Source organism: Bombina bombina, chromosome 3 (genome assembly GCF_027579735.1).
Source record: "Bombina bombina isolate aBomBom1 chromosome 3, aBomBom1.pri, whole genome shotgun sequence".
Classification (NCBI taxonomy): domain Eukaryota; kingdom Metazoa; phylum Chordata; class Amphibia; order Anura; family Bombinatoridae; genus Bombina; species Bombina bombina.
The window spans coordinates 1,085,406,413-1,085,433,164 of NC_069501.1; the positions used below are offsets into that span (position 1 = coordinate 1,085,406,413).

Here is a 26,752-nt window from a genome sequence, read left to right on the forward strand (position 1 = left end):
TTTTTTTGGTTCAACCAAAAGATTGCTGTTTAATTTGTAGTACAGTTTTTTTAAACTGATGTCCCACAAATACAGTAGTGGGAGACTTCCTTATCCGCTAGTGTGCTCCTGTCACACAGACCAATTATGCACTTCCTGTTAGTTTCAAAATAAACAGCTTTAACTTAACCTTTTCATGCAAAACAAATTTTAACATGTTTTAGCAGTGCTTTTTTTATACACAATAGGAATTTGTAGAGTTTAAGGCTCCTTTAAACTCTAAAATAAAACTCCTAATAAAGTGTTTATTTAGTTGAAATATTTTTTATTAATGTTTCACAACAAGTACATCGTAGCATTTCAGTATGTATCCGTACAATAATAAACATTCCTATACATTTAGGTATATGGATATATTCTACACACTGTACAATTCTCTGTTTTTCCAATAATTATCATTTTTCCCCCAACTCTCATCTCTCTCCCCCCCCCTCTCTAACAAAAAATTACTTAACTAGGTCTAACTTTTAACTAAGAACCTTTCTCATCGAGCAGTGCCGCTATTTTTAGAAATCTTTGAATAAACTTCTTCCGTGATTATGTGGATTTTTGTAATTCTTGGCTTATATAAACCACCAGAGGCTCCCTGAGTTCCTATGTTTGTACCAGCCAATCTCATCTAACTATGTCTACTCAGAATCCAATGGATCCAAATATTTTGGAAGCTTTCTGAATTACCCTGCAACCATGCTGCTGACTCAGACATAATGTAGATATTTTCAATTTTGTCAAGTACTTCGCACCAGTCCGGCGCTCCCACCTTCCACTTCCTAGCTATGCATATTCTGGTGGCTGTGCATACTATATTAATCCACTTATTAGTGGCCGAGTTTAGTGAGTCTAGAGGGATGTGGAGCAGGGCCTTTGCGGCTGAGAGTGTAATTGAGTCATCTAGTGTATTCTTAATCAGCTGCGATAATTTATCCCATATAGGCTGTATCAATGGGCATCCCCACCACATGTGTAAGTAAGTACCCACCCCTGTGCAGCCTCAATAACATAATCTATTACTCTGGGGGTCAAAATGTGAGGTTTTTAGTGGTGTGAGGTACCAACGATATGCAGTTTTTATCGAGTTTTCAATAAGATCAGCCCCTACTAGGCTTTTGCCTAGTGAAAAAAATATTTGTCTCCATTCCTCTTCATTATATGTTATATCTAGATCTTGTTCCCATCTATTGTGCAGCTTTTGTTTTGTGATGTTTTTAGCCTCTTGGATAGCCAGGTATAGTCTTGTGATCATTTTTTTGTTTCTACCAGGTGTCAGTATAATTTGTTCTAAGGTAGTGTTTGGGGAGGGAGGGGGAAATAAAGTGTTTATTTAAAGGAATAGTCTAGTCAAAATTAAACTTTCATGATTCAGATAGAGCATGCATTTTTAAGCAACTTTCTAATTTACTCCTATTATCAATTTTTCTTTGTTCTCATGGTATCTTTATTTAAAAAAAAAACCAAGAATGTAAGCTTAGGAGCCAGCCCATTTTTGGTTCAGAACCTGAGAAGCACTTTCTGATTGGTGTCTAAATGTAGCTACCAATCAGCAAGAGCTACCAAGGTGATGAACCAAAAATGGGCAGGTTCCTAAGCTTACATTCAAATAAAGATACCAAGAAAACAAAGAAATAAATTACAAAGTTGCTTAAAATTGCATACTCTCTCTAAATCATGAAAGCTAATTTTGACTAGACTATTCCTTTAAGGTAAGCACAGTAAAAAAATACATTGTACATTCATTATTTTACCTGATTTAAAAAAAAAAAAACAGTACTCTTGTGTATTCTAGAGAGGCTTGAGTTTACCCTTTCAGCTTTACTGATCCTGCTACGTGCTATAAAGTAATTGACTTTTGAATGTTTTGTCATTTAAGTCTGGCCTCTGCAAAGGAGATCAGTTAAAATACTCAAGTGGGTTTACAAGCGGTGTATCCCTAGACTGCTCTGCTTTTGCAAAGTCCTGACAATTTTAAATAAATACTTATAAAACATTTATTTTGTAAGCAGATCTATTGCACAACAGTTTTTAATTGCTGATATATCTTATGTATTTATACAATCGTGACTTTAATGTCACTTAGGGTTTTTTAAATGTCTACATGTTTAATCATTGAGGTTTTGTTGCTGTATTTTTGGTATTGGAAAGAAAAATATAGAAGCTATAATGGATACGTTTGCATTAGCAGTAAAAACAGTTACCATTCCTTTGACATCAAAGACATTGGGTGAGTTGGCAGTACACCCTGCTCGTAAGAGACCTGTCAAATAAATATTTAAATAAGTCTCTACAATAAACAAAATATCCCTTTTCCATGTCAGCTTTTTTCTGACTTTAAATTCACTTTTGGATTTATTGCAAAATCCTGAATTGGTATCAGTCTTCTTTTGTGAGCAACTTATTTATAACTGGGGGGTGGCCTGCACCTCTGTTACAGAGACCTCTGCTGAAGTATTGTGTTCCCCAGGAACCTGCTGTGTGTTGGTTTCAGTAGAATCTGTTGGGTCCTCATCTCTTGGCGTTAATACCTTCTGCATTGAATGCATAACCTCCTCTCTAAGCTCATCTTCAGACTCCTCAAAATTCCTATTGTAAACGATAAAATACAATTACAATTGTAATCTTTGCCTACCAAACCCACCACATTTGTTTTCCATTTTAAATTTTACAATTTCAGCATTTATTAATATTTGTATTAATATGTAATACTATCTAATACTACTGTTTAGATGCACTTTATTCCTTTTACACATTTTCTCTGGAACCTCAACTAAAAGACAGTGAAAATATCTCTGCAACAGTATTGAACTGCAACACCATCTAAGGCAGAATTGTCATCGACCGGAAACGGAAGTTAAAGGGCCATAATACCCAAATGTTTAAACACTTGAAAGTGATGCAGTATAGCTGTAAAAAGCTGACTAGAAAATATCACCTGAACATCTCTATGTAAAAAAGAAAGATATTTTACCTCAAAAGTTTCTCAGTAGCCACATCCCATTGTAAAGAACTTCTAAGCAGCAAATCAGTATGTCTGTCCCGGGACAGCAGAATGAGCTAGCTTTCATGCACACTCATCTTATTTCCCTATTCAGTGTAAGGAAGTTTACAATGAAATCTTATGAGAGTTAAGTGAAATCTCATGAGATCACAGTAAAAGAGTTCATGACCTCAGCACTGTTGATGCTGATTGGCTGCTGTTCATTTCTTTTTTTTTACCTGCAGCTGGGCTGCAGCTGAGTATAACTTTTTACACAGAACTTACTCTGCTGAGCTGAGGAAATTGTGAGGTAAAATATCTTCCTTTTTTACATAGAGATGCTCAGGTGATATTTTCCTGTCAGCTTTTTACAGTTATAATGCATCACTTTCAAGTCATTTAGCATATGAGTATTATGTCCCTTTAAGAAGCAGCAGTCATAAGACCGCTGCTCCTTAACCTGTCCACCACCTTTTAGGTGGTGGATTGAAATCATCCCGATCTGATTGGGATGCTTAACAGCCCCTACTAGCGGCCGATTGGCAGCCAGTAAGCAGGGGAAGGCATTGCACAAACAATTTACCAGAAATGCTTGTGTGATGATAAATGTGGACATTCGACACTTAATAAATCTAACCCCAAGTGTGAACTTTTGGAAGTGGTGGAAAATGTTGTTAGCACTGCCTGAGATAGCTGGCGCTGCAACATGTTATACTATGCAGACGTCTAAGTCATCCAATGGGTTAACCCTATGCCTAAGACTCTCCCCTAGTTTTAACAGCTTCAAGCACTCCCTAAAAACTCTACTATTCAGGGATGCATACATCCAACACTAACCTTTCCTAACTCCATTGCTTTCCCCTGAACCCCTTAGAATGTAAGCCTATGGGCCCAGCTGTTTACAGATCGCTTCATAAGAGCCGACTACAACAGTGAAACTCTCGGCAGGGCCCTCTACCCACCTGACCCCTACAAAAGCTATCCTGTACACCGACTATGTTTACAGCGCTGCGGAATCTGTTGGCGCTCTACAAATACCTGATAATAATAAAAAATAATAATGCCTAATATTACCAACAGTAAAGTATGCTCTGCCCCAGTCCTTTTTACCTATGTGTAAAATATATTTTAAGCTTTGTTTAAAATGTGTTACAGGGAATATGAGGTGACTAATGCATAATAATATAAATGGATAGCTTGGCTTAAATAGGCAGGGGAAGGGGGTTCAACAGCATAAGACCAAGGATTCCTAGGCTCTGATTTTTCTTGGATGATTGACAACCTGTGTGGTTTATTTCAAAAGAACAGGGGTAAAGGCCGCACTAGACATTTGCTTCTGCAATGTTATGCTGCTCACATATTCTGAACACCCTTAATCATGCCATAATATTTAACACCAAATTCAGTGCTTAAATATACACCCATTTACCAACAATACAAATAAAGTTCCAGACCATATACTATTCATAAAAATCACAATTGTGGTTATACACTGCCACCTAGTGGCTCAGAGTACAAAATTGAAATTAATTTGTCAGTGTGTATCCATATGTAACATATGGATACACAATGACAAGTGAATTTTAATGTAAACATAGTACCATCAAAAAATAGTACAGTACTCATATGAAGTATCCTCCGCTCTCTAAATCTGGGAGGTGGAGTACATTCCTGAGGTGGGGGGCTGGACGGGATGAGACAGATGTAGAGAGATGGATAATAATGTCTTTAACTTCTTCATTTTCTTTATTTAATAGCCTTAGCTGTTTATATGTTAAACTGTGAGAGATTTATTATGTAACTTGTAGAACATATTAAGGACAACTTGATGTAAAAACAATATGTTCGCTTTGCAGAGAACTTTGTAAGATTTGGAATAACAAACTATGTAATGTTCTCATATAAAGAAATAAAAGTTTATTTAAAAAAATAATAATAATAATAATGAAAATTGTGCAGTACTGTAATCAGAAAGGTAAATGTAATTGTTGTTGTTTTAAATAAACATAGACTATAATTTGCATTAAAGATCACAATCACCAAACCAAAGATGCAGGCAGAGGAGATTGTGACTTACTGGTGGGGAATAATGTTACATTTGTAATAATTTTATTAACAAAAAAAAGAAATGAAAAAGTCTGAATTTTGGAAGAATTCCGGGTTTGGGGATTTGTACCTGTAGTCCTGTTTTTTTTTTCTTATTTATTTACATAATTTCCATATATGTGTGTATTCTATGTATCTTACGTATCATCATCATCGGATCTCGGTTCAAGTCTATCTTCATCCAGGTCATCATCTGATGATATGTCTGATTCTTCTTTGTCTTTCCTTCTCGGTGACCACTGTTTCAGTGTCTTATCTAAACAAAAGAAAGAAGTAGAATTTAACTTGCTAATATATTTTGCTGCTAGTTCTGATAATAGGTCATTAATAGAGGGTGATTAGATGACTTGTAATGAAAGTCTGACATACACTAAACATGAGATGTCTAATAGAGGAGTAGAGACAATCATGAACAATTAAGTTATAAGCAGACTGTAATGTTTTGATTAAGACAAGATGGTAACATGGCAAATTCGACCAATTGATGTACCTTTATAAACCCAGCAGGGCCAACTGAGCCTTCCTTTTCTTCCAACACTAATAGGGGTAATAGCTACTATTTATTAACTTCTGTGTGACCCCTTTGAGAACAAAAGCACTATATAAATAATAAGACTATTATAAAGTACAACGTTTTTAAAATGTCATTGTCTTAAAAGGGAATTATAAAATGTCATATCATTAATACAGCAAAAAGCTAGATGTCAAAAAACATCAATAGTCAAAATAAGATAAATAACATCAACTTCAATTCAATATAGCCCAGCACAGATATTGTGGTTGATACTTTTAATGTTGAGAAATTAAATGTTCTAATTGTAATTTGAAGACTAGCGTCCCTGTACTACAGCGCACATTGGAAATACTGCTCGGGACCCGCAGAGCTGTGTACATGATTGGATCAGCAGCAGTTTTTCCCTCTGAACAAACAATGCTCTGCGGGGTACTGAGCGGTACTTCTAATGTGTGTTTAGAGTGGCTAATTTGTTAGAGCATGTAATTTTTCAACTATTATGGCCCTTTTATCATTAAAGGACCAGTCAACAAAGTAGATTTGCATAATCAACAAATGCAAGATAACAAGTCAATGCAATAGCACTTAGTCTGAATTTCAAATGAGTAGTAGTTTTTTTTTCTGACAATTTTAAGTTATGTCTTTTTCCAATCCCCCTGTACCATGTGACAGCCATCAGCCAATCACATATGGATACACGTACCATGTGACAGCCATCAGCCATTCACAAATGCAGACACACTTATTCTTGCACATGCTCAGTAGGAGCTGGTCACTCAAAAAGTTTAAATATAAAAAGACTGTGCACATTTAGTTAATTGAAGTAAATTGGAAAGTTGTTTAAAATGGCATGCTCTATCTGAATAATAAAAGTTTAATTTTGATTGAGTGTCCCTTTAATAATAAATCCCTGCTCTACTAACCTGAAAATTGTGACCATATGAACAATGTTTATGAACAGTGTGTGAGCTGCCAGAATATCATAATAATATTTGCCCAAGCAAAGCCATCACCTAAAAACAATTGTTGCGTGCTGTTTTTTTTTCCCCAGCAGCTTATGTAGATTAAATAAATATATATTCTTACCACAAACCTCTTCAGCAGTCATCATGGTATCATTGGCTAAGTCTGCCTCTGCCAAGGCCTTTAGCAGTGTTCCAGGTGCCACACAGTTCCATTGCTTCCTGTTTCCTGGCATGTCTGTTAGTTCATAAAGCATTGAGTACATAAATCAGTGTTTTGCCCATGGGTACTAATATGGCAGAACTATACTTTGCTTGCTGTAAATGTTTTTCTTTCAAAAATCACTGTGATAAGTATATAAAATAAACATATTTAACTATCAATTGTAGTCACATTCTTACTGCATTTGAGAGGTCACATGTTTTGTTCTATTAATTAAAGAAAAAAGAAAGATTACATTTTGTGAAAAAAGTGCCAAGTTTATATTACATTATACTTTCCTTTCATAAGAGGGTGAGAGTCCACTAGCCATTACACCTGGGATTTAACTCCAGACCATTAGAAGGAGACAAAGATACCCAACATTCCAAGAGATCTAGTATATCAGTCATATCTTTGCCTCCACAGGAGAAGGTAAAGAATTGAAGTGCTCCAAATATTTCGTTGAAAAGACCTAGTTACTATAAAGGTAGATTGTATTTGATTTAAATCAAACTGATTTCAATTATCATTTAAATAACTAGTCGTAAGACTCAATTTAAATCAATTTATATCATGGTTTTATAAAGGTTTCATTTTTAAAGTAATACCTTTTCAGATTATTTTCCAATTATGGGCCATATTACAAGTGCAGCACTTATTTATTGTGTGCCCGATGGCACGGTAGCAATTAGCACTCAAAAAATTAACCAGTGGTCAGATCTCTAGTTAATTTTTAAAATGTCCTCCAATTGTCCCCCCAAAAAAAATCTGAGATTCCTTTTTGAAGATAAAAAAAAATGTAGTATCTTTTTAAAAAATAAAAAAAATGAAAAAAAAAATGCGCTAAGCAGTTTTTAGGGGTTAAAGTTGGCGGATGTGGGGTGTTAGAAGAAAAAAAAACGCACTGAAAAGTGCTTTTACATTGTGGTCTTTGGAGACTATGTTATCCCTGTAAATATATATGTATATGCTTATATACATATATATTTATGTGTTAATATGTGTATATACACATATTAACACATAAATATACTGTATATGTATATATTCATATACAGTACATATACAGTTGTAATCAAAATTATTCAACCCGTATTGCAAATCAGGTTTATTTTCAAAAGTTAGACATTCAGCTGTTTGCAATGAACAAATCAAACAAAAGCAACTGAAATAGCTCAACACAACGAATGCTTCAAGTGGTTTGCCAAAATTCAACTGAAAATGCAACTTTTAATGAATTCTGCAGTTTCAAAATGATTCAATCCCCTGAATAATCAAAGGCTTTCAATAGTTGCACCATACCTGAACTGGCTAGGGGTTTGTTGAGTGTCACATTTGACTGCATGTTAGAATATATTCAAAAGAATGGTCCAAAAAGTTAAGACAAGAGATCATCGCCCTTCACAAACAAGGAACAGTATACAAAAGGATAGCGAAGGCACTGAATGTTCCTGGAGACACCGTTGGAAGCATAGTTTGCAAGTTCAAAGTTAAAGAAACAATTACAAAAACAAAAGAAAACACCCCGCGCTATTAATATGTTACCCCCAACTAATAAACAATAAACAGCAGTCTTTGTGTATCAAAGCCGCCTGTAGCGGTACAGTCACAGTATAGTTATATGCAAAGTCTATATTGATACTCAGATACCTCCGTTTACAGTCACTAGTCTCAGAGGTGTGTGTTCGACCAAATCCGATGACTGTTACTGACGGTTTTCCAAAAGGCGGCCAGGTCTATTCCTGCTGTAGACTCCGTGAGGCTCTGCTCCGATGTTGGCGTCCTCGCCTGGCGTGTTCCTCTATTGCGCCTATTGATGACGTCACAAACTCGCTGTGTGCGGCACAATCCGATGCAGCTCTGCAGATGTGGAGATCTTAGGCACTCCACCAGGAACGGAAATATCATAGAAGAAAAAACAAAGAGCGCATCCGGATTCAAGTGTGTTTATTTAACAAAAAAACAATTGACACACAAATAGGATAACACTTACAAGATTCCAAATTTAAAAGGCAGATAAAAAGATGTGCAACTCGATGCTGACCGGACCAATAGCCACAAGCCCTCCAAGTGGTAGCTGGACCCCCACAGCAAACGGTTATAACAGGTATATTCAAAATTTCACCTATACGGTGTGTATTTCAACCTCAACGCGTTTCTCCCGTTTAACGAAACAGTTGTTACACTACCTGGACGGGGCAGAAAAAGTAATCTATCAACAGCTGCAACCAGATTTCTGAGAACGCAGGTTGATAAAAATCTTTGAGTGACTGCAAAGATTTCAGTTTGCACAGTAAGGCGCGTACTAAACGCAGAAGGTTTCTATGCCAGAACTCCAAGACGTACACCATTACTGACCCAAAATCACAAGAAAAGTTGGCTAAAATATGCTCAAAATCATATGAATAAGCCATAGAAGTTTTGGGATTATGTTCTGTTGAGCGATGAAACAAAACTGGAACTTTTCGGCCCTACTGATCAGCAGTATGCCTGGAAGAAGAATAAAGCATACGCTGAAAAGAACACTTTGCCTACAGTTAAGCATGGTGGTGGCTCGGTGATGCTCTGGGGCTGCTCTGCATCCTCTGGCACTGGAAACATGCAGCGTGTGGAAGGCAAGTTGGATTAATTTAAGTATCAGGAAATCCTAGGAGAAAACGTCATGATGTCTGTGAGGAGGCTTAAGCGTCATTAGACATCCAAACAGGACAATGATCCCAAGAATACCTTAAATTCCACCAAGTCTTGGTTGCAGAAGTAGTCCTGGAAGATTCTACAGTGACCATCAAAATCACCTGACTTGAACCCCAAAGAAAATCTCTGGTGGGATTTGAAGAAGGTGGTTGCAGCATGCAAACTCAAGAATATTACTGAACTGGAGGCCATTGCTCATGAAGAATGGGCTAAGATTCCTCAGGAACGCTGCCAGAAGCTGGTGTCTGGCTATGTATCTCGTTTGCAGCAGGTCATAACAACAAAAGGGTGCTCTACTAAGTACTAAAGATGCTTGCCATGAAGGGTTGAATAATTTTGAGACTGCAGAATTCATTAAAAGTTGCATTTTCAGTTGAATCTGGGGAAACCACTTGAAGCACTTGCTGTGTTGAGCTATTTCAATTGCTATTGTTTGATTTGTTCGTTGCAAACAGCTGAAAGCCTGTAAATTTTGACAATAAACCTGATTTGAAAAGTGGGTTGAATCATGTTGATTACAACTGTCTATTTAAATTTGCTGCCCATCCCTGTGTGACTTACCCCCTTCGCTGTGCTAGGGTCTCATGCTGTGTCAGATTTGTATCCACCCTGCTATCAGGACAGAAGGGAATATGGAGTATTAAGTAGTGACTAAATTATACCCTATGGGGAGACTTATCCCTTAGCCTCCTCCTGGGTCGTAGTTGTACTCCACTAGCATATCCTCTGCTGATGTATACAACACACTGGATGGGCTCTCTACTGGAATCAGTTTTTTCTACAGCTGGTAAGCATGGTAGAGTGGGTGCATTTCTGGTACACTCACATAGCCCACAGACTATTAGAAGGTACAGTTTAAACCAGGGGACACATTTACTTTGCCACCACTATTACTTGAGGCTTTTTTTTTATTAATTTATAGTCTAAGAATGAAGAAACACTGTATTGTGGGGATCTAGCTGCTGATAGATACTAATATAAATTAGTGAGACTTCATATTAAGCACAATATCATACACACAAACATACAGTGGGGAAAAAAAGTATTTAGTCAGCCACCAATTGTGCAAGTTCTCCCACTTAAGAAGATGAGAGAGGCCTGTAATTTTCATCATAGGTATACCTCAACTATGAAAGACAAAATGTGGAAACAAATCCAGACAATCACATTGTCTGATTTGGAAAGAATTTATTTGCAAATTATGGTGGAAAATAAGTATTTGGTCCCTGGCGGGGTAGTGTGTTACTGATGGTAGCCTTTGTTACGTTGGTCCCAGCTCTCTGCAGGTCATTCACTAGGTCCCCCCATGTGGTTCTGGGATGTTTGCTCACCGTTCTTGTGATCATTTTGACCCCATGGGGTGAGATCTTGCGTGGAGCCCCAGATCGAGGGAGATTATCAGTGGTCTTGTATGTCTTCCATTTTCTAATTATTGCTCCCACAGTTGATTTCTTCACACCAAGCTGCTTGCCTATTGCAGATTCAGTCTTCACAGCCTGGTGCAGGTCTACAATTTTGTTTCTGGTGTCCTTCGACAGCTCTTTGGTCTTCACCATAGTGGAGTTTGGAGTGTGACTGTTTGAGGTTGTGGACAGGTCTCTTTTATACTGATAACAAGTTCAAACAGGTGCCATTAATACAGGTAATGAGTGGAGGACAGAGGAGCCTCTTAAAGAAGAAGATACAGGTCTGTGAAAGCCAGAAATCTTGCTTGTTTGTAGGTGACCAAATACTTATTTTCCACCATAATATGCAAATAAATTATTTCCAAATCAGACAATATGATTGTCTGGATTTGTTTCCACATTTTGTCTCTCATAGTTGAGATATACCTGTGATGAAAATTACAGGCCTCTCTCATCTTCTTAAGTGGGAGAACTTGCACAATTGGTAGCTGACTAAATACTTTTTTGCCCCACTGTAATTCTCATAAATCATACAGTTTGTTTATTTTGGGGACACTCTTTGTGTTTTTTATTATACACTGTTTCTAACTTTTATCGTTACAGCTTCTGTTAGTATGCCGCGCCCTTGATTGCAATTAGCGTGCTTGCTTTTTTAATTTTATTTTTATATATGTTTCGGCTGGTGGTTTATTTATTTCTACCATGCTATTTCCTGCCCGATGATTACTGCGGTATTCGCTAGTTAGGGGGTAAGACTCTATTATATCATTAGAGCCGGATCTTTAATTTACTATCAATGTTATTTGTCTTCAGAACCTTGGATTTTATGTTAAACTCCCAGTTGCATTATTTCATAAATGTTTATTTGCTTTATATAATCAGTTTTTTGCTTATGTCTACACAGTAAAAAAAAAATTTGGTTCTTATATTTATTTGTCTGGGGTTCTGTATAATTATCTGAAGCGTTCTGGTACTGTCCCCATTTTGATTCTTGTATATCCTTTAGAAGGTAGATCCTCTGTTTGTTCTCTCAAAGTTTATATTTTACAAACTTTGCTATTCTTTTCATAGGGCTCAATTAATGCATTTAATCAAATTAAATCAGTTTACTCCTCTGAGAGATTCTGTCCTTCCTTGTGTACTGTACAAGGGAGTTTTACAGATTTTGTGCATTCTATAATTACTGACATTTTGGCGACTATGCCTCCTCCAAGTAAGAGCAGACACACTTTGTCTGATATTCAACCTAATGTTAATTTATCTGGTCCTTTTTCTGAAAGAGTCAGACTCAGTCACCTCAGATATGTACTCTGAAGGTATTTTTCCCCCCGCAGATGATCGGGATTTGAATACTGATAAAGACACAGAATCCAATTCTTTCATGTTTAAGATGGAGCATCTTTGTATCTTTTTCAGAAGGTTTGGTCTTTATCTGTCCAAGTTCCCTGAGATTTAAACATGATTTCTTAAGGTTATAGAATTGGCTTCAAGTCAAGATCACCTCTTGAAAGGTTTCTTCTGTCCCGTGTACTGACAGATCCAGTGAAGGCAAATGCCTTTTTTCAAGCTTTTTTGATTTAGAACTTATGAATGTGATAGTTCCTATACCAATACTGGAATGGGGTAAAGGGAGTTATTTCAGTCTTTTATTTGTTCCTAAGAAAGAGGGAACATTCAGGCCTATTCAGTATGTCAAAACCTGGAACAAGTTTTTCAGGATCAACTGGGATTGCCATGTTCTTTGTTCAGAGAGGGCTTGCCTGGTATTTTGTGGCTGGACTGACCTTGTTAGGTGGGATCCATAGTGTCTTAAATGTATTGATATATTAATAGCTCACCTGATTCTAAGTCTGCAATGGTATTCTGTACAGATGTGAGGTCTGCAGCACAGAAGAAATTTAGAAGTGTTTCTGGTTTTCTTGGTGACCAATGTTTCCTGCTTTCCACTGACTCATTTTCCAAGCTGCAGTTATCTAGAAGACCAAAATACAGGACCCTTTAATAGTCCTCTAAGCAAGGACGTCCAAAAATAATTTCTGTTTGCACAATGAATTCCTTATGTCAAGCATGCATCTACATCCATAAACATAAGTGAAAAAAACAAATTTAACAACTTCCAATAAGCTATAAAATACAGTAATTAATTCCAGTCTAAATCATTATCATTTAGCTTTAAATTGTAATGTTATATGAATCATGTGAATATGTAGTTTATTAGTCTTAGCTGCTATGAGTTTCATGCTACTAATGGTATATTGACATATGTCTGATGAATATGCTATTATATTTATGCTTGATATATATTTCCTATATGCCTGTTTTTTTTTCTCTAATTAATCATTATTTCCTATGTCTGTAGAATGAAAACTGTTTCTAATAATCCCCCACATAATCTGGGCAAATCTAAATGTTCATCAGGATCAGGTTAAACAAAAATTGGGGCTAATTCACCTCTAGAAATATCCATAGACCAATGGAAGTATCTGATGTTTCTTACAACTAAATGTAGTAAACTAGCCCTATGTCTGTTATTTTACAGTTTTCAAAAGAATTTGCACTTTCTGTCCTGAAAAAAACTCTAATTATGTAATGTTTATCAACTTGTTTAGAGGTAGGAGGTCAGAATGTTTTTAGAACATATATTGAAGAGAATGTAAATATTGTATTTTTCAGGGTGTGGGGAGGGATAAGAGGACTTAGGTACCAATGACTTAATATGATATCCTATAGGAAACAACCATGTTAGCATGGAACAATAATGTGCCTTATAATGTACCTGACTTAGGCTGGGAAGCTGTTTGCCTCTGATCCATGCACACTTTGAGCCAGTTGGCAGCCTCCAATTTCTTTCCATGTTCAAACGTCAATGTATCATTTAATAGATCAAATTCCTGTAAAAAATATATATTCTTAAAGGGACATGAAACCCACATTTTTTCTTTCATGATTTAGAAAGAGAATGCAATTTTAAACATCTTTCTAATTTACTTCTATTATCTAATTTGTTTTATTCTCTTGACATTCGTTGCTGAAAAGCATATCTAGATATGCTCAGTAGCTGCTGATTGGTTGCTGCACATAGAAGCTTCATGTGATTGGCTCACCCATGTGCATTGCTTTTTCTTCAAATAAATTGTAATGTTGTTTAAATTTGTATGTTCTATCTTAATCATGAAAGAAAGATTTTGGGTTTAGTGGCCCTTTAAATTGATTCACTGGCAAAAAAGAAAAAGTTGAGCTGATATTTTATTAAAGGCATTTACAATAAAACATAGCAAAACATATTGTTAGAATGGCTTTCATTGGAGCAGCTGAAGGCCTTGTTTTTGGTGGGAGGCAGAAAACAATATTATGTTGCAACCAAAATGACATCAATGTGGACAAATACAATATACATTTATATTGTTAGCAGCCACTCAAGTTTGAAAAAATTAAATCTAACTTTAAAAAAAAAAAAAAAAAAAAGTCTTAAAGGGATAATCTAGTGAAAATTAAAATTTCATGATTCAGATAGAACACGCAATTTTAAGCAACTTTCTAATTTACACATAAAAAAAATGTTCTCTTGGTATCTTTATTTGAAAAAGCAAGAATGTAAGCATAGCAGCCGGACCATTTTTGGTTCAGTACCTGAGTGGCACTTGCTGATTGGTGGCTACATTTAGACACCAATCAGCAATCACTACACAGGTGCTGAACCAAAAACGGGCCGGCTCCTAAACTTTCATTCTTGCTTTTTCAAATAAAGATACTAAGAGAATGAGGAAAAATTGATAATAGGAGTAAATTAGAAAGTTGCTTAAACGCATGCTGTCAACATACTTTGTTCCTTTATAGTTGCTAGACAAATCCAAGAGGAAACAGCAAATACCTTTTCATCTTGTTTGCTATCTTCCTCTGCAACAAGTTCATCCAAATCAATCTCAAACTTTACTCCACCCTAAAAAAGAGAAATAATCCTCAGAAACAGATTTTGACGGCAGATATGAACTGTAGGCCCAACAAGTCTGCCCATATTTCCTATGAGCTTATTTAATTTGCAGGATAGCCTTATGTGTATCCCAGGCATTCTGCTCCCACAGTGTTTGTCTTTACCACGTCTAACAGAACTTTATGCCATGAATAAACCACTTGTGTGAAGAAGGGCTTCTGCAGATCACTTCTGGACTTTCTACACTCCAACTTGAGATCATAACCTCTTGGTCTAGTGTAGTATTTTTGAGAAAAATAAAATGTAATCTGTTTCCTTATGAGCATTAAGAGTAACTAATTACAGGCAACTTATAACAGCATAAAACAGAGTGTATGAAGTTACTTATATTTTTTACATTTTATACTTGAGTTGTAAGGGACAGTTCAGGGGCCTTTCACGTAAAAGCAGAAAAATGTTCAGAATTTGTCAGTAGCAGTAGCTAGTTCTCTAACAAGTTAAAAAAATATTACATTGTAATATGCCAGAGCTTAAAGGGACATGAAACACATTTTTTTTCTTTTATGATTCAGACCATACAATGGCAAATAACTGGGAGCTAGCTGAACACATTGGTAAGCCAATCACAAGAGGCATAAATGTGCAGCCACCAATCGCCATCTAGCACTTAGCTCTTGGGCTTACCTAGGTATGCTTTTCAAACAAAGGAAACAAAGAGAACAAAGCAAATCACTGGCAGCCTATCAGGGGTTGTCACCTATTAGGTGGCGGAGAGGTTAAGGAGAAACGGTCTTAAAATCACTTTTTTTTTACTTTCATTTCAGCCCATTTTCTTTTCTTAGAACCGTATTGGTTTTATGAGCTTTGCAAACTCTTCTTTTCTTCCTATGAATGGTTTAAACATTCAGCTTATTTTTGTAATATTTTCCCCAGCAGAGTTTCTGGTTTATTTGCCTTTTCTTGTGAGATTCCTTATCTTATTTTCTATTAGGATACGTTTTTTTCTTTGATTTTTTTCAGTCAGGACATTGTAGTTCCCTTTCTTTGCTTTTTTTCAATTATTTCAATTTTTAAAGAGCATTTCAAATGTATTCTCATTATACATAGAATTTAAATAATCTTTAGTTTATGGTTAATTTCTTTTGTCCAAGTATGAGTCAGAAGACTACAGTTATTGCTTTAGCTTCTTGGTTAAAGCAGTCATTAAAGGGACAGTCAACACCAATATTGTTATTGTTTAAAAAGATAGATAAGGCCTTTACTACCCATTCCCCAGCTTTGCACAACCAACATTGTTATATTAATATACTTTATAACATTTAAACCTCTAAATTTCTGCCTGTTTCTAAGCCACTAAAGACAGCCTCTTATCGCATTCTTTTTTATTAGCTTTTAAAGGGACACTAAACCCAAAATTTGTCTTTCATGATTCAGATAGAGAATACAATTTTAAACAACATTCCAATTTACTTCTATTATCTAATTTGCTTCCTTTTTTAAATATCCTGTGTTTAAGAAATAACAATGCACATGGGTGAGTCAATCACACAAGGTATCTATGTGCAGCCACCAATCAGCAGCTACTAAGCCTTTCTAGATATGCTTTTCAGCAGAGGATATTAAGAAAATGAAGCAAATTAGATTATAGATGTAAATTGGAAAGTTGTTTAAAATTGCATGCTCTTTCTAAATCACGGAAAAAAAAAATATGGGTTTCATGCCCCTTTAACAACAGGGACTGCTAGTTCATGTGGACCATATAGATAACTTTGTGTTCACACCCGTGAAGTTGTGTACAACACAGCACTAATTGGCTAAAATGCAAGTCAATAGGTAATAAATAAAAAGTAATGCGATAAGGGGGCTGTTGAAACTCCTGCAGTCTTAGTGACTGATGGTGCCTGTCTTAAAGTTTTCTCATCTACTTACTCAGACTCCACTGCTTAGGTATTAGATCCCAGAAGGAATGGATTGTGCACTCTAACCACTTTATGAAAGAAAACAAAATGTATGCTTACCTACTAAATTCATTTCTTTCATGGCGGCAGATTTAGTTTGCACCTATTTACCCTGGTTTGTCCTTTACTACTTCTTGTCTTTGTCAAGAAATATCAAGATGGTTTACTGCACCAAATGTCATTTTAATTTCATGCACTATACCTTTATATTATACTTCTCTTTCAGTAGTCTCTGTTCATTCCTATTTTGCCTGTATATTTCTTTTGAACATCGTTCATACTCCTATAAAAAACAATAGCATAATTATAATTTATTTTAAAGGACATCATTTGCTGTACATATTGATTAAAATGTTTACTAAGTTTTCTGAATTTTAACCTATTTATTTTTTTTATCAAATTCCTCTGACCTCCAAAATATTTCGGTAATGCTCCAATAAGCAGTACCGTACGCATATATGCACTGGTATTCAAGTTGCTCATGCACACTGTGAAGGCCTCACATTAATAAAGTGCACAAGCCTGTGTTATTTAGCTGAGCTGTGAACTACAAAAAGTTCCGGTTCTGCTGTTTCCTAAGTAATAGACTATAAATCCTCATATTGTATATGGAAAACAATTTGTCCCTTAAAAGGGACATGAAACCTAAAATTGTTCTTTCATGATTCAGATAGAACATTAAATTTTAAACAACCTTTCAGTTTACTTCCATTATCTCATTTTCTTCATTCTTTTGGTATCCTTTGTTGAAAGTATATATATGTAGCCTCTGGAACAGCAATGCACTACTGGAAGCTAGCTGCTGATAGGTGGCCGCACATACATGCCTATTGTCATTGGTTCACCCCTGGTGTTTTGCCACCTCCATTTGTGCATAGCTGCTTCTTCAACAAATGATACCAAGAGAATTTGGCAAATTTGATAATCGATTTAAATTGGAAAGGTGTTTTAAAATTGTACGATCTGGGACACAATAGAAAAAAAAAAGGATTTCATGTCCCTTCAAATACATTTTCAAGGTTGTAGTGACCATCAGTCATAGGTAAAGAACTCTAACTATTTTTTTTTAATTTGTTTCTATTTTTACAAATATTTTTTTTTTTACAAATCAATTAAACCATTAAAGTACTTAAAGGGCCACACAACCACACCATTTTTTTCCTTATTCAGATGGATAATACAATTTTAAAAAAAAGTTTCCAGTTTACTTCTATTATCAAATTTGCTTCGTTCTCATGTTATTCTTTGTTGAAGAGATACCTAGGTAGTTAGCGTGCACAAGCATTAAGCACTATGCAACAGGAAATCATCTAGTGCTTCAGGCATGTGCATGCTGTCTACCTAGGTATCTATTCAACAAAGAATAACATATGAACAAAGCAAATTTGATCATAGAAGTAAATTGGAAAGTTGCTTAAAATTGTGTGCTCTATCTGAATTATGAAAGAAAAATGTTGGGTTTTATATCCCTTTAATACAGAACAATGCCCAATTTGAACTTAAACTGTTGCTGCACAGGATATACCTCAAGGGCTTGATTGAAAGGCTGATTTCCTTCTACGTGTTTCTCTGGCCTCACAAAGTCCTCTGGGTCCAAAGAAACTGGGGCTTTCTGCAAGGGATTATATGATTAGTCATTGTAGTAAAGCGATGCAATACACATGTGCTTTACAGAGAGAATAATATCCTATAGCATGAGTACCCATGAGTGCCCTAGATGGTGATGTTGCTTCTGATCTACAAACATACCAGTTTGATTTCATTGGCTGCAATTGTAGTGCTTAATAATTATATTTTTCTTTTTTTTTTTTATCAATTCACATTATATATCTGTCATTAATTTTTTATATGTTATGGATTTCAAAGAAAAAATAATTATAACGTTTAAGGTCCCTTTAGATTCTTTAAAAAAAAAAAAAAAATGTATTATGAACCGAGTAATTCTTTAGAATATTATTGTTAACACTTTAAAGGCAAATATAGCGGGGGTCGGGGGAGGGTTGTGTATTTTCAGAGATCTTCACGGCCCCCCTTGCATTTAACGTGGGGTTAATGTTTAAGCACATTAAAAAAAAAAAATACACTGTTTTTAATAAAGTTTACTAAAGTTAATATGAATATATGAATATACCAGGCCATCAAATAGGTCTCAAGACTCCTTGTTTTAAAGCCCTTAAAAATGAAGAACCTGTATAAGTGTTAATAGCCAGGTGATCGTTGTGGTAATAGTGATCACCCGGTGTGAATAAATGTCCATTTATTTGCATAGAGACTTATGGGAGCCCCTATGTGCAGAATAAAGTTACATAACTATACCAAAAGGACTTTATAAGTGGATAACCACTCTTTTTACTATAGAGTTTAGGGGGAAAAACACACATAGTGGGTCATATTACGAGTGGAGCACTATCTTAACGAGTACCCGTAAAGGGGCTAATTTGCCTGTTTACAGGCGCACATTAAATAACCAGCCATTACAAGTGTCTGGTTAATGCTCCCGCAAGCTCACTGTTTCACTTTGCGCAATTAACCAAAGCTAAGACCACTGGTTAATGAAAAAAATGTGCCCCATGTGTGTTAATATGTGTATTTGACAGGGAATCCCTACCACTAAATACAGTCGAATTGCATAATTAACAAGCACATAATAAAAAGACAATGCAATAACCCTTACTCTGAATCTCAAATAAGTAGCAGATTTTTTTCTGACAAATTCCCCCCCACACACACATTTGCCGCCCCCCTGTATCAATTGACAGTCATCAGCCAATCACAGACTAGTATACATATACCCTGTAAACTTGTGCACATGCTCAGTAGGGGCTGGTACCTTACAAAGTGTGGATATAAAAAGAATGTGCAAAATTTGATAATAGAAGTACATTTGAAAGTCTCTTAAAATGTTATGCTCTAAATCATGCAAGTTTAATTTTGACTTTAGTGACCCTTTGATTGTTATGTAGCAGTGACAGTGTAAACTTTTTCTACTTTTTATAATTATATTTGTATAAATTAAGAGTGCTGTATTCCCCTTCTCTAGGATGGGTGTATTTTGTATTGTATTGGGTACTTGTAAAGTGCGGCTAATCACCCGTAAGGGTCTCAAGGCGCTGCTCATTTTATTGACCTCGGAAGGATGAAATGCTGAGTGGACCTCGGCGGGGATCGAACCTGCAACCCTTGGGTTGCTACAGAGCTCAGCCACAGTGCCTTAACATGCTGACCACCATAGTCTCTTTTTTGTTACATGATATATAAAAAAAAGGGTCTGCACTATTTTAAACTTTGCTACTGTGTTCCTTAATGCGGCAGGACATTGTTTGGACATTTCTATAAAATTACTTGTTGCTTTTTTTTACCTTCCCTATTTAATCTATAATTTTGAAGGAGATAATTGTTCAGAAATGTTGAAATAAAAGGAAATTGTGGCAGTGGACTTAGACTTTTGGACCCTACTGTATTTTTGGTGTTGACTACAAATGTACCTCAAATTCTTCATGGTCAGGTTGGTCTTTGGGAGATAATTCTTCTGCACCCTTTCCTGGCCTCACAAGGTATGTACCTTCTTTACCCTTAGGGACCTCCTGCAAACGAATTTCACAGAAACAGATCAAACTTAAAAAAAAAAGTTAACCATATCTGGATAAAAATGATTTGTTTGCATGCAGGGAAATTAACCCATGCCATGGTTTTGTATGTTGTTAAAGGAATAGTCTAGTCAAAATTAAACTTTCATGATTCAGATAGAGCATGCAATTTTAAGCAACTTCCTAATTTACTATTATCAATTTTTCTTTGTTCTTTTGGTATCTTTATTTGAAAAAGCAAGAATGTAAGCATAGGAGCCGGCGCATTTTTGGTTCAGTCTTGAGTAGCACTTTCTGATTGGTGTCTAAATACAGCCTCAATCAGCAAGCGCTACCCAGGTGCTAAACCAAAAATGGGCTGGCTCCTAAGCTTACATTCTTGCTTTTTCAAATAAAGATACCAAGAGAACAAAGAAAATTGATAATAGGAGTAAATTACAAAGTTGCTTAAAATTGCAGGCTCTATCTGACTCATGAAAGCTTAATTTTGACTAGACTATCCCTTTAAGCAATAAAGTTCAATCTGGTGTTTAAAATGCTGGTGCACTGAACATATTTAGACATTATCTGCATTCCTATGCGTATTAAATGCACTTACTGCACTTTAATATGTAAAGCATGCTAGGAAGTCAAGTATGTATTTTAAAACAGATTTACATAAAACTTGATGAAGACAAATGTAACTTACTTGGCTTCCAACTATTTTTGCTTTGTTTTCTTTAACTTTGTTGTGGTACTGCTGGCGAATGATCTCCAGCTCTTTTAAGTACTCCTGTCATGAAAACAAGCCAAGAGAAAAGAAAGGATTGTGGTTAATTTTATCTGGCAGGATTTTAAAACTAATTAAAGAAATCATTATTTTAATTCAGTTAACTGCTTCTTAAAGGGACACTGAACCCAAATTGTTTTCTTTCGTGATTCAGATAGAGCATGAAATTTTAAGCAACTTTCTAATTTACTCCTATTATCAATTTTTCTTCATTCTCTTGGTATCTTTATTTGAAATGCAAGAATGTAAGTTTAGATGCCGGCCCATTTTTGGTTAATAACCTGGGTTATTTTTGCTGATTGGTGGATAAATGCACCCACCAATTAAACAAGTGCTGTCCAGAATTCTGAACCAAAAAAAAGCTTAGATGTCTTCTTTTTCAAATAAAGATAGCAAGAGAATGAAGAAAAATTGATAATAGGAGTAAATTAGAAAGTTGCTTAAAATTGCATGCTCTATCTGAACCATGAAAGAAAAAATGTGGGTTCAGTGTCCCTTTAAAGGGAGGGTAAAGTTAAAATTAAAGTATATGGATTGGATAGACCGTGGCCTTTTAAACAACTTTCCAATTACTTTTTACTTGAGCGGGTGAAATGCATTGAAAGGTGTTCAGTGGTAGTGGCTTAACAGAGCCCGAAAGACCTAAACAGTGCGCGGTATTTGAACATTCAGAATTGCTACTTTTAAGTCCGGCGTGCATTAGCACATAAGTGCGGGACTAATATTGTGGCTTATGTTTGGTTTTCACTGAGAAAAAGATAATGCCGGTATTCTGAAGACATCTTACGTCATTGTTATGACAAGTCATGTGATCATACACTCAGGACCAACATAACGCCGTAAGGATCAGTGTTCCCTCTAAGGCCAGTTTTGGGAGTGGCCCAGCAGTGAAACAGTTAATAAGGAAACCACACTGTGCAGTCAGCATTGTGTAGTGTTTGCTAATTGCTCTAATTAACTGTTTCACTGCTGGACTGCTCACAAAACTGGTCTTAGAGGGAAAACTGGTAAGGATACAAGATATAGCTAAAGAAAATTCTATCATCTGAATGGTTACCAGGTATTTGTACCGGTTATAAAATCTACTGTATATTACTATCTATTTTAATTTAAAAAGGGACATGAAACCCAAATTTCTTTCATTCAGGATATAGAAAGAGTATGCAATTTTAAACAACTTTCCAATTTACTTCTATTATCCAATTTGGTTCATTCTCTTGATATCTTTTGTTGAAAAGCATATGTAGATAGGCTCAGTAGCTGCTGATTGGTGGCTGCACATAGATGCCTCATGTGATTGGCTCACCCATGTGCATTGCTATTTCTTCAACAAAGAATATCTGAAGAATTAAGCAAATTAAATAATAGAAGTAAATAGGAATGTTGTTTGAAATTGTATTCTCTATCTGAAAAATAAAAGAAAAAAAATGGGGTTTAATGTCTCTTTAAGTGGAACTTATGCTGAAGTGATCGGTATTAAATAAAGAACGATCTAAGCTTCATAATCCATTTTAGCCATCACAGAGTGGATAGATTCGGCTATACGGCTAAGTTTATCATGCACAAATAAGATTCTGAGTGGCTAGGACTCTGCTATATGGGGGCCCAGTTATCAAGCTCCGTACGGAGCTTGTGGGTCAGTGTTTCTGACTTGCCAGAAACACAAGTTATGAAGCAGCGGTCTAAAGAAGGAATCGCGAGTACAATCGGGTTGATTGACAGCTCCCTGCTGGCGGCCCATTGGCCGCGAGTCAGCAGGGGGCGGCGTTGCACCAGCAGCTCTTGTGAGCGGCTGGTGCAATGCTGAATACGGAGAGCATATTGCTCTCCGCATTCAGCGAGGTCTTGCGGACCTGATCCGCACTGTCGGATCAGGTCCGCAAGACTGATGATAAATAGGGGCCATGGTCTTTTAGTCGCTAAAGTTTTTACGCACAGTAATTTTAACTGATATTATATGAATTGTATTTTCAATATATACTGCTAGTTGTTTAGTATAAGGGAGACGTCCCATATGCAAATCGTATTATATATATATATATATATATATATATATATATATATATATATATATATATATATATATGAGATTTTTATTCTATGTTCAAGCCAAAGGTAATTGTTTCATGGTTAAATGGTATATGTTTGACTTTTAGCTGTAAGCGCCCTGTTACCAATTATGATCTTTCAACAGTTGGCTAGTATATACTATGTACCATTTTAAAACATAGGCCTAGATTACAAGTGGAGTTATACATTATTATTGCTCATCATTTCTTACTGCGCTTACAGTAAAAATGATAGCTCCCAGGTTAGCTCTGGTAATACAAGTTACAACTAAAAAGTTATCAGGTGAGTGAAAGTTTATATACACTAAAGTATAGCTAGTAGTTATAAATTGCAACAAGGGTGCCTTGTCAAGAGAAAACACTTGTTTATGGGCTAGCCCAAATGGTTGTGTATAGGAATCTAATATCAATTTTTTAATAGAGAAACATCCCTAGGTTGGGATAATAGGAAAGAGATGCCTCTAAACACAAAAATATATATGTAGAATAATGGGAGATTGGTGTTAAAATATAACTTTTAATGTAAACGTATAAAAAGACAGCCACATGTAGTTAGATACCTAGTTAGCTGCCCCCACACATAAATATTAAAAACACTTTAATTCTGGTGAGATTCTATATGCTAGAATCCAAATTTATATGTTTAACTTATCATATAATATATGTGGGAGAGTGCTTGGTGTATACTTAGTTCAATAAGTCCCCCCTGTTGAGCCCAAATGCCTAATAACTTGCTGTATCAGATTGATCTTAGAGAGAGAAGCTATTATTAAAAAAAGTTTCAGATTGTACTCACTAGTTGTAGGCATAATAGCTCTACGTGCTGGTATTGACAATCTACAAAATAAGCTCCAAGATTTTGCTCAGTGGAACTACTTATTTCCAACAGAACCAGGTGTTCAAAATATTAGTAACATAGTACAGTATATAGTATTGTATCAATGTATGGATTGATAGTGTTGTCCAAATTTAGACTTAAATTGTTACTAAGAAACTGGTTTACATTTAGACAGGAGGGTTAATGTCCAAAAAATATCAAAATCTACCATCCCAAACTACAATAAATTATTTTAGGACTAGGTCCGCTACCTTCTATAATTTACTCCTCTAAAAATCAACCTGCTGGGTCTGAATATATGTAATGGATTCTATATACATTCAGCGCTTCACAATTTTTTGTATCTATTAATCTGGTAGCATAATTGGGTTACCACTTGTAACAAAATTATACTCCGCTTGTGTATTGATATTATAAATAAACCAGCCCCCATAGATATATATTGTGGAGTATGTTTTAAACAACAAGTATAATTAACATTGTATACTCAATAGCGCAATTAGATGGATGCTTGTTGGTTAAAAAACTCTATGATATATACTTGGAGCTGCTCACTTTATGAATTAGTAGACAGCGGTGTACAATTTACTCACTAGTGGTAAGCGGGTTGGGCTACCAGACTGATACATAGAAATGTTGAACCGCTGAAGTTATTTAGCATTCATAACCTATATGCATCCACAGCATTAACCGTTGGTATGCAAATTGTGCTATTAATTCTATTCTGTTAACCATCTAATTGTGCTATCGAGTATACAATGTTAATTATACTTGTTGTTTAAAACATACTCCACAATATATACCTAGGGTTGGTTTATTTATAATATCAATACACAAGCAGAGTATAATTTTGTTACAAGTGGTAAGCCAAATATGCTACCAGACTAATAGATACAAAAAATTGTGAACCGCTGAATGTATATAGAATCCATTACATATATTCAGACCCATCAGGTTGATTTTTAGAGGTGTAAATTATAGAAGGTAGTGGACCTAGTCCTAAAATAATTTATTGTAGTTTGGGATGGTAGATTTTGATATTTTTTGGACATTAACCCTCCTGTCTAAACGTAAACCAGTTTCTTAGTATCAATTAAGTCTAAATTTGGACAACATTATCAATCCATACATTGATACAATACTATATACTATGTTACTAATATTTTGAACCCTTGGTTCTGTTGGAATTAAGTAGTTCCACTGAGCAAAATCTTGGAGCTTATCTTGTAGATTATCAATACCAGCACGTAGAGCTATTATGCCTACAACTAGTCAGTACAATCTGAACTTTATTAATAATAGCTTCTAATTTCAAGTATTTCTATTAAAAAAGCATTAAAACATTGAAAATGATAAAAAATATATTGCATGTTTCCAGGAATTTGAATGGGAAGGGTATATGTATATGGATATATTTATGTATGTTTATATGTATGTTTGCACTTTGCACATATATATTTACACATATAAACATATAAATGCACATGTATACTTATATATAAACGTATATAGACATGTATACATACATACGTAAGGTCCTTGAAGTTACTAATTTCGTTCCTGAATTTGATATAATTTTGTAAATTATAATAACAGTGAATTCTGGATATGAATCATAAAGCAGGAAACATTAGACACTTTCACTTGACACAATTTATTTTAAAACGTTTTGTGCTTAAAACTCTTGTTTATTGCCCTTGTAAAAAGCTATATATACACTGTATAAATATTTTTTGTGAGATACAATACTACCTGATGGTGCCAAGCAGTATCGGACATTGACCGTAACTTAGCTGAATCTTAACTCAGTGTCTAACTGCCAACATCAACTATTAATGTATTTACCATGAGACCACCATTCCCTCTAAGGTGTGCACACACCTGTTTTAAAACTAGCACACAGCTCATTTAAAATTGCACACTTCAGATTAAGGCAAGTTTATTTTTATTTTTTTATTTTTTTTCATTATTTTATATTTTGTTTACTTCAAACTAAATGAGCGCAGGAGCTTCTGGTGGGTGGAGAATATAATTACTAAACAATTGGTCGCATTGCAAGCACAGGAGAACATGTTGAGATGGGAGTCCCAGGCTATGGTTTGCGGCGGAGGCGGTGCCTATACTCGGTGCAGCCGGTCCCCAGAGCATCTATAAGCACGTTGTGTATATTGCCCTATGCTTCACTTCTATGTATACTATATTAATGTGCTAAATGCTCTAGTATATTGCTATAGTAATGGTATACTACAGTTCAAATTGTACTTTTAAAAGGACATTAAACTCCTTTTGCTTTGGAATAAAAATTGTGCTTCATCCATGCTCCCTAGAGAGGCCAAAAAGCAAATTCTGTTGCCTGCAAATGCTGCAAATCAAATAGATGGTTACTAGGTGCTGACAAATTGAAACCATTATCTGATTGGTTGTCCTCACGGAGACACAGACCAACCAGATAATGCATTAACGGCCGAGGGCAGATACCCTCCAGAGAGTTCTGTTCTTATCAGAGCCTTGGCCGCCGCAACCACCTCTAGGAACCTAACCATGGGTCCCACCCCCCACAGCGCATTTTTAAAGGTTCTTGGACAGACCGGACTGTTATCCAACGGACATTTGTCTGTCAGATTATTATCCGTTGCACACACATTATGACTAAAAGCACGTTGTGGGGGTGGGACCCATGGTTAGGTTCCCAGAGGCGGTTGCGGT

At 35.6% G+C, this 26,752-nt stretch overlaps 1 protein-coding gene across 4 annotated transcripts in view; it reads right to left on the reverse strand.

Moving 5' to 3' along the window:
- Nucleotides 1-283: 283 nt before the first annotated feature.
- Nucleotides 284-26,752, reverse strand: part of NEK5 (NIMA related kinase 5) — a 121,544-nt gene continuing 95,075 nt past the window's right edge. For 3 of the 4 annotated variants that reach the window (XM_053708383.1, XM_053708385.1, XM_053708382.1), the window contains exons 15-24: nucleotides 21,059-21,142; nucleotides 20,269-20,367; nucleotides 18,309-18,395; nucleotides 16,986-17,066; nucleotides 14,766-14,834; nucleotides 13,671-13,785; nucleotides 12,733-12,867; nucleotides 6,717-6,830; nucleotides 5,258-5,372; nucleotides 284-2,616 (exon numbers count right to left, since the gene is read on the reverse strand). In XM_053708383.1, coding sequence (XP_053564358.1) covers nucleotides 2,433-2,616; nucleotides 5,258-5,372; nucleotides 6,717-6,830; nucleotides 12,733-12,867; nucleotides 13,671-13,785; nucleotides 14,766-14,834; nucleotides 16,986-17,066; nucleotides 18,309-18,395; nucleotides 20,269-20,367; nucleotides 21,059-21,142 — 1,083 coding nt within the window. In that variant the 3' untranslated portion in view covers nucleotides 284-2,432. The remainder of the gene's footprint in view (nucleotides 2,617-5,257; nucleotides 5,373-6,716; nucleotides 6,831-12,732; nucleotides 12,868-13,670; nucleotides 13,786-14,765; nucleotides 14,835-16,985; nucleotides 17,067-18,308; nucleotides 18,396-20,268; nucleotides 20,368-21,058; nucleotides 21,143-26,752) is intronic. The other variant, XM_053708386.1, reaches the window with a different exon arrangement.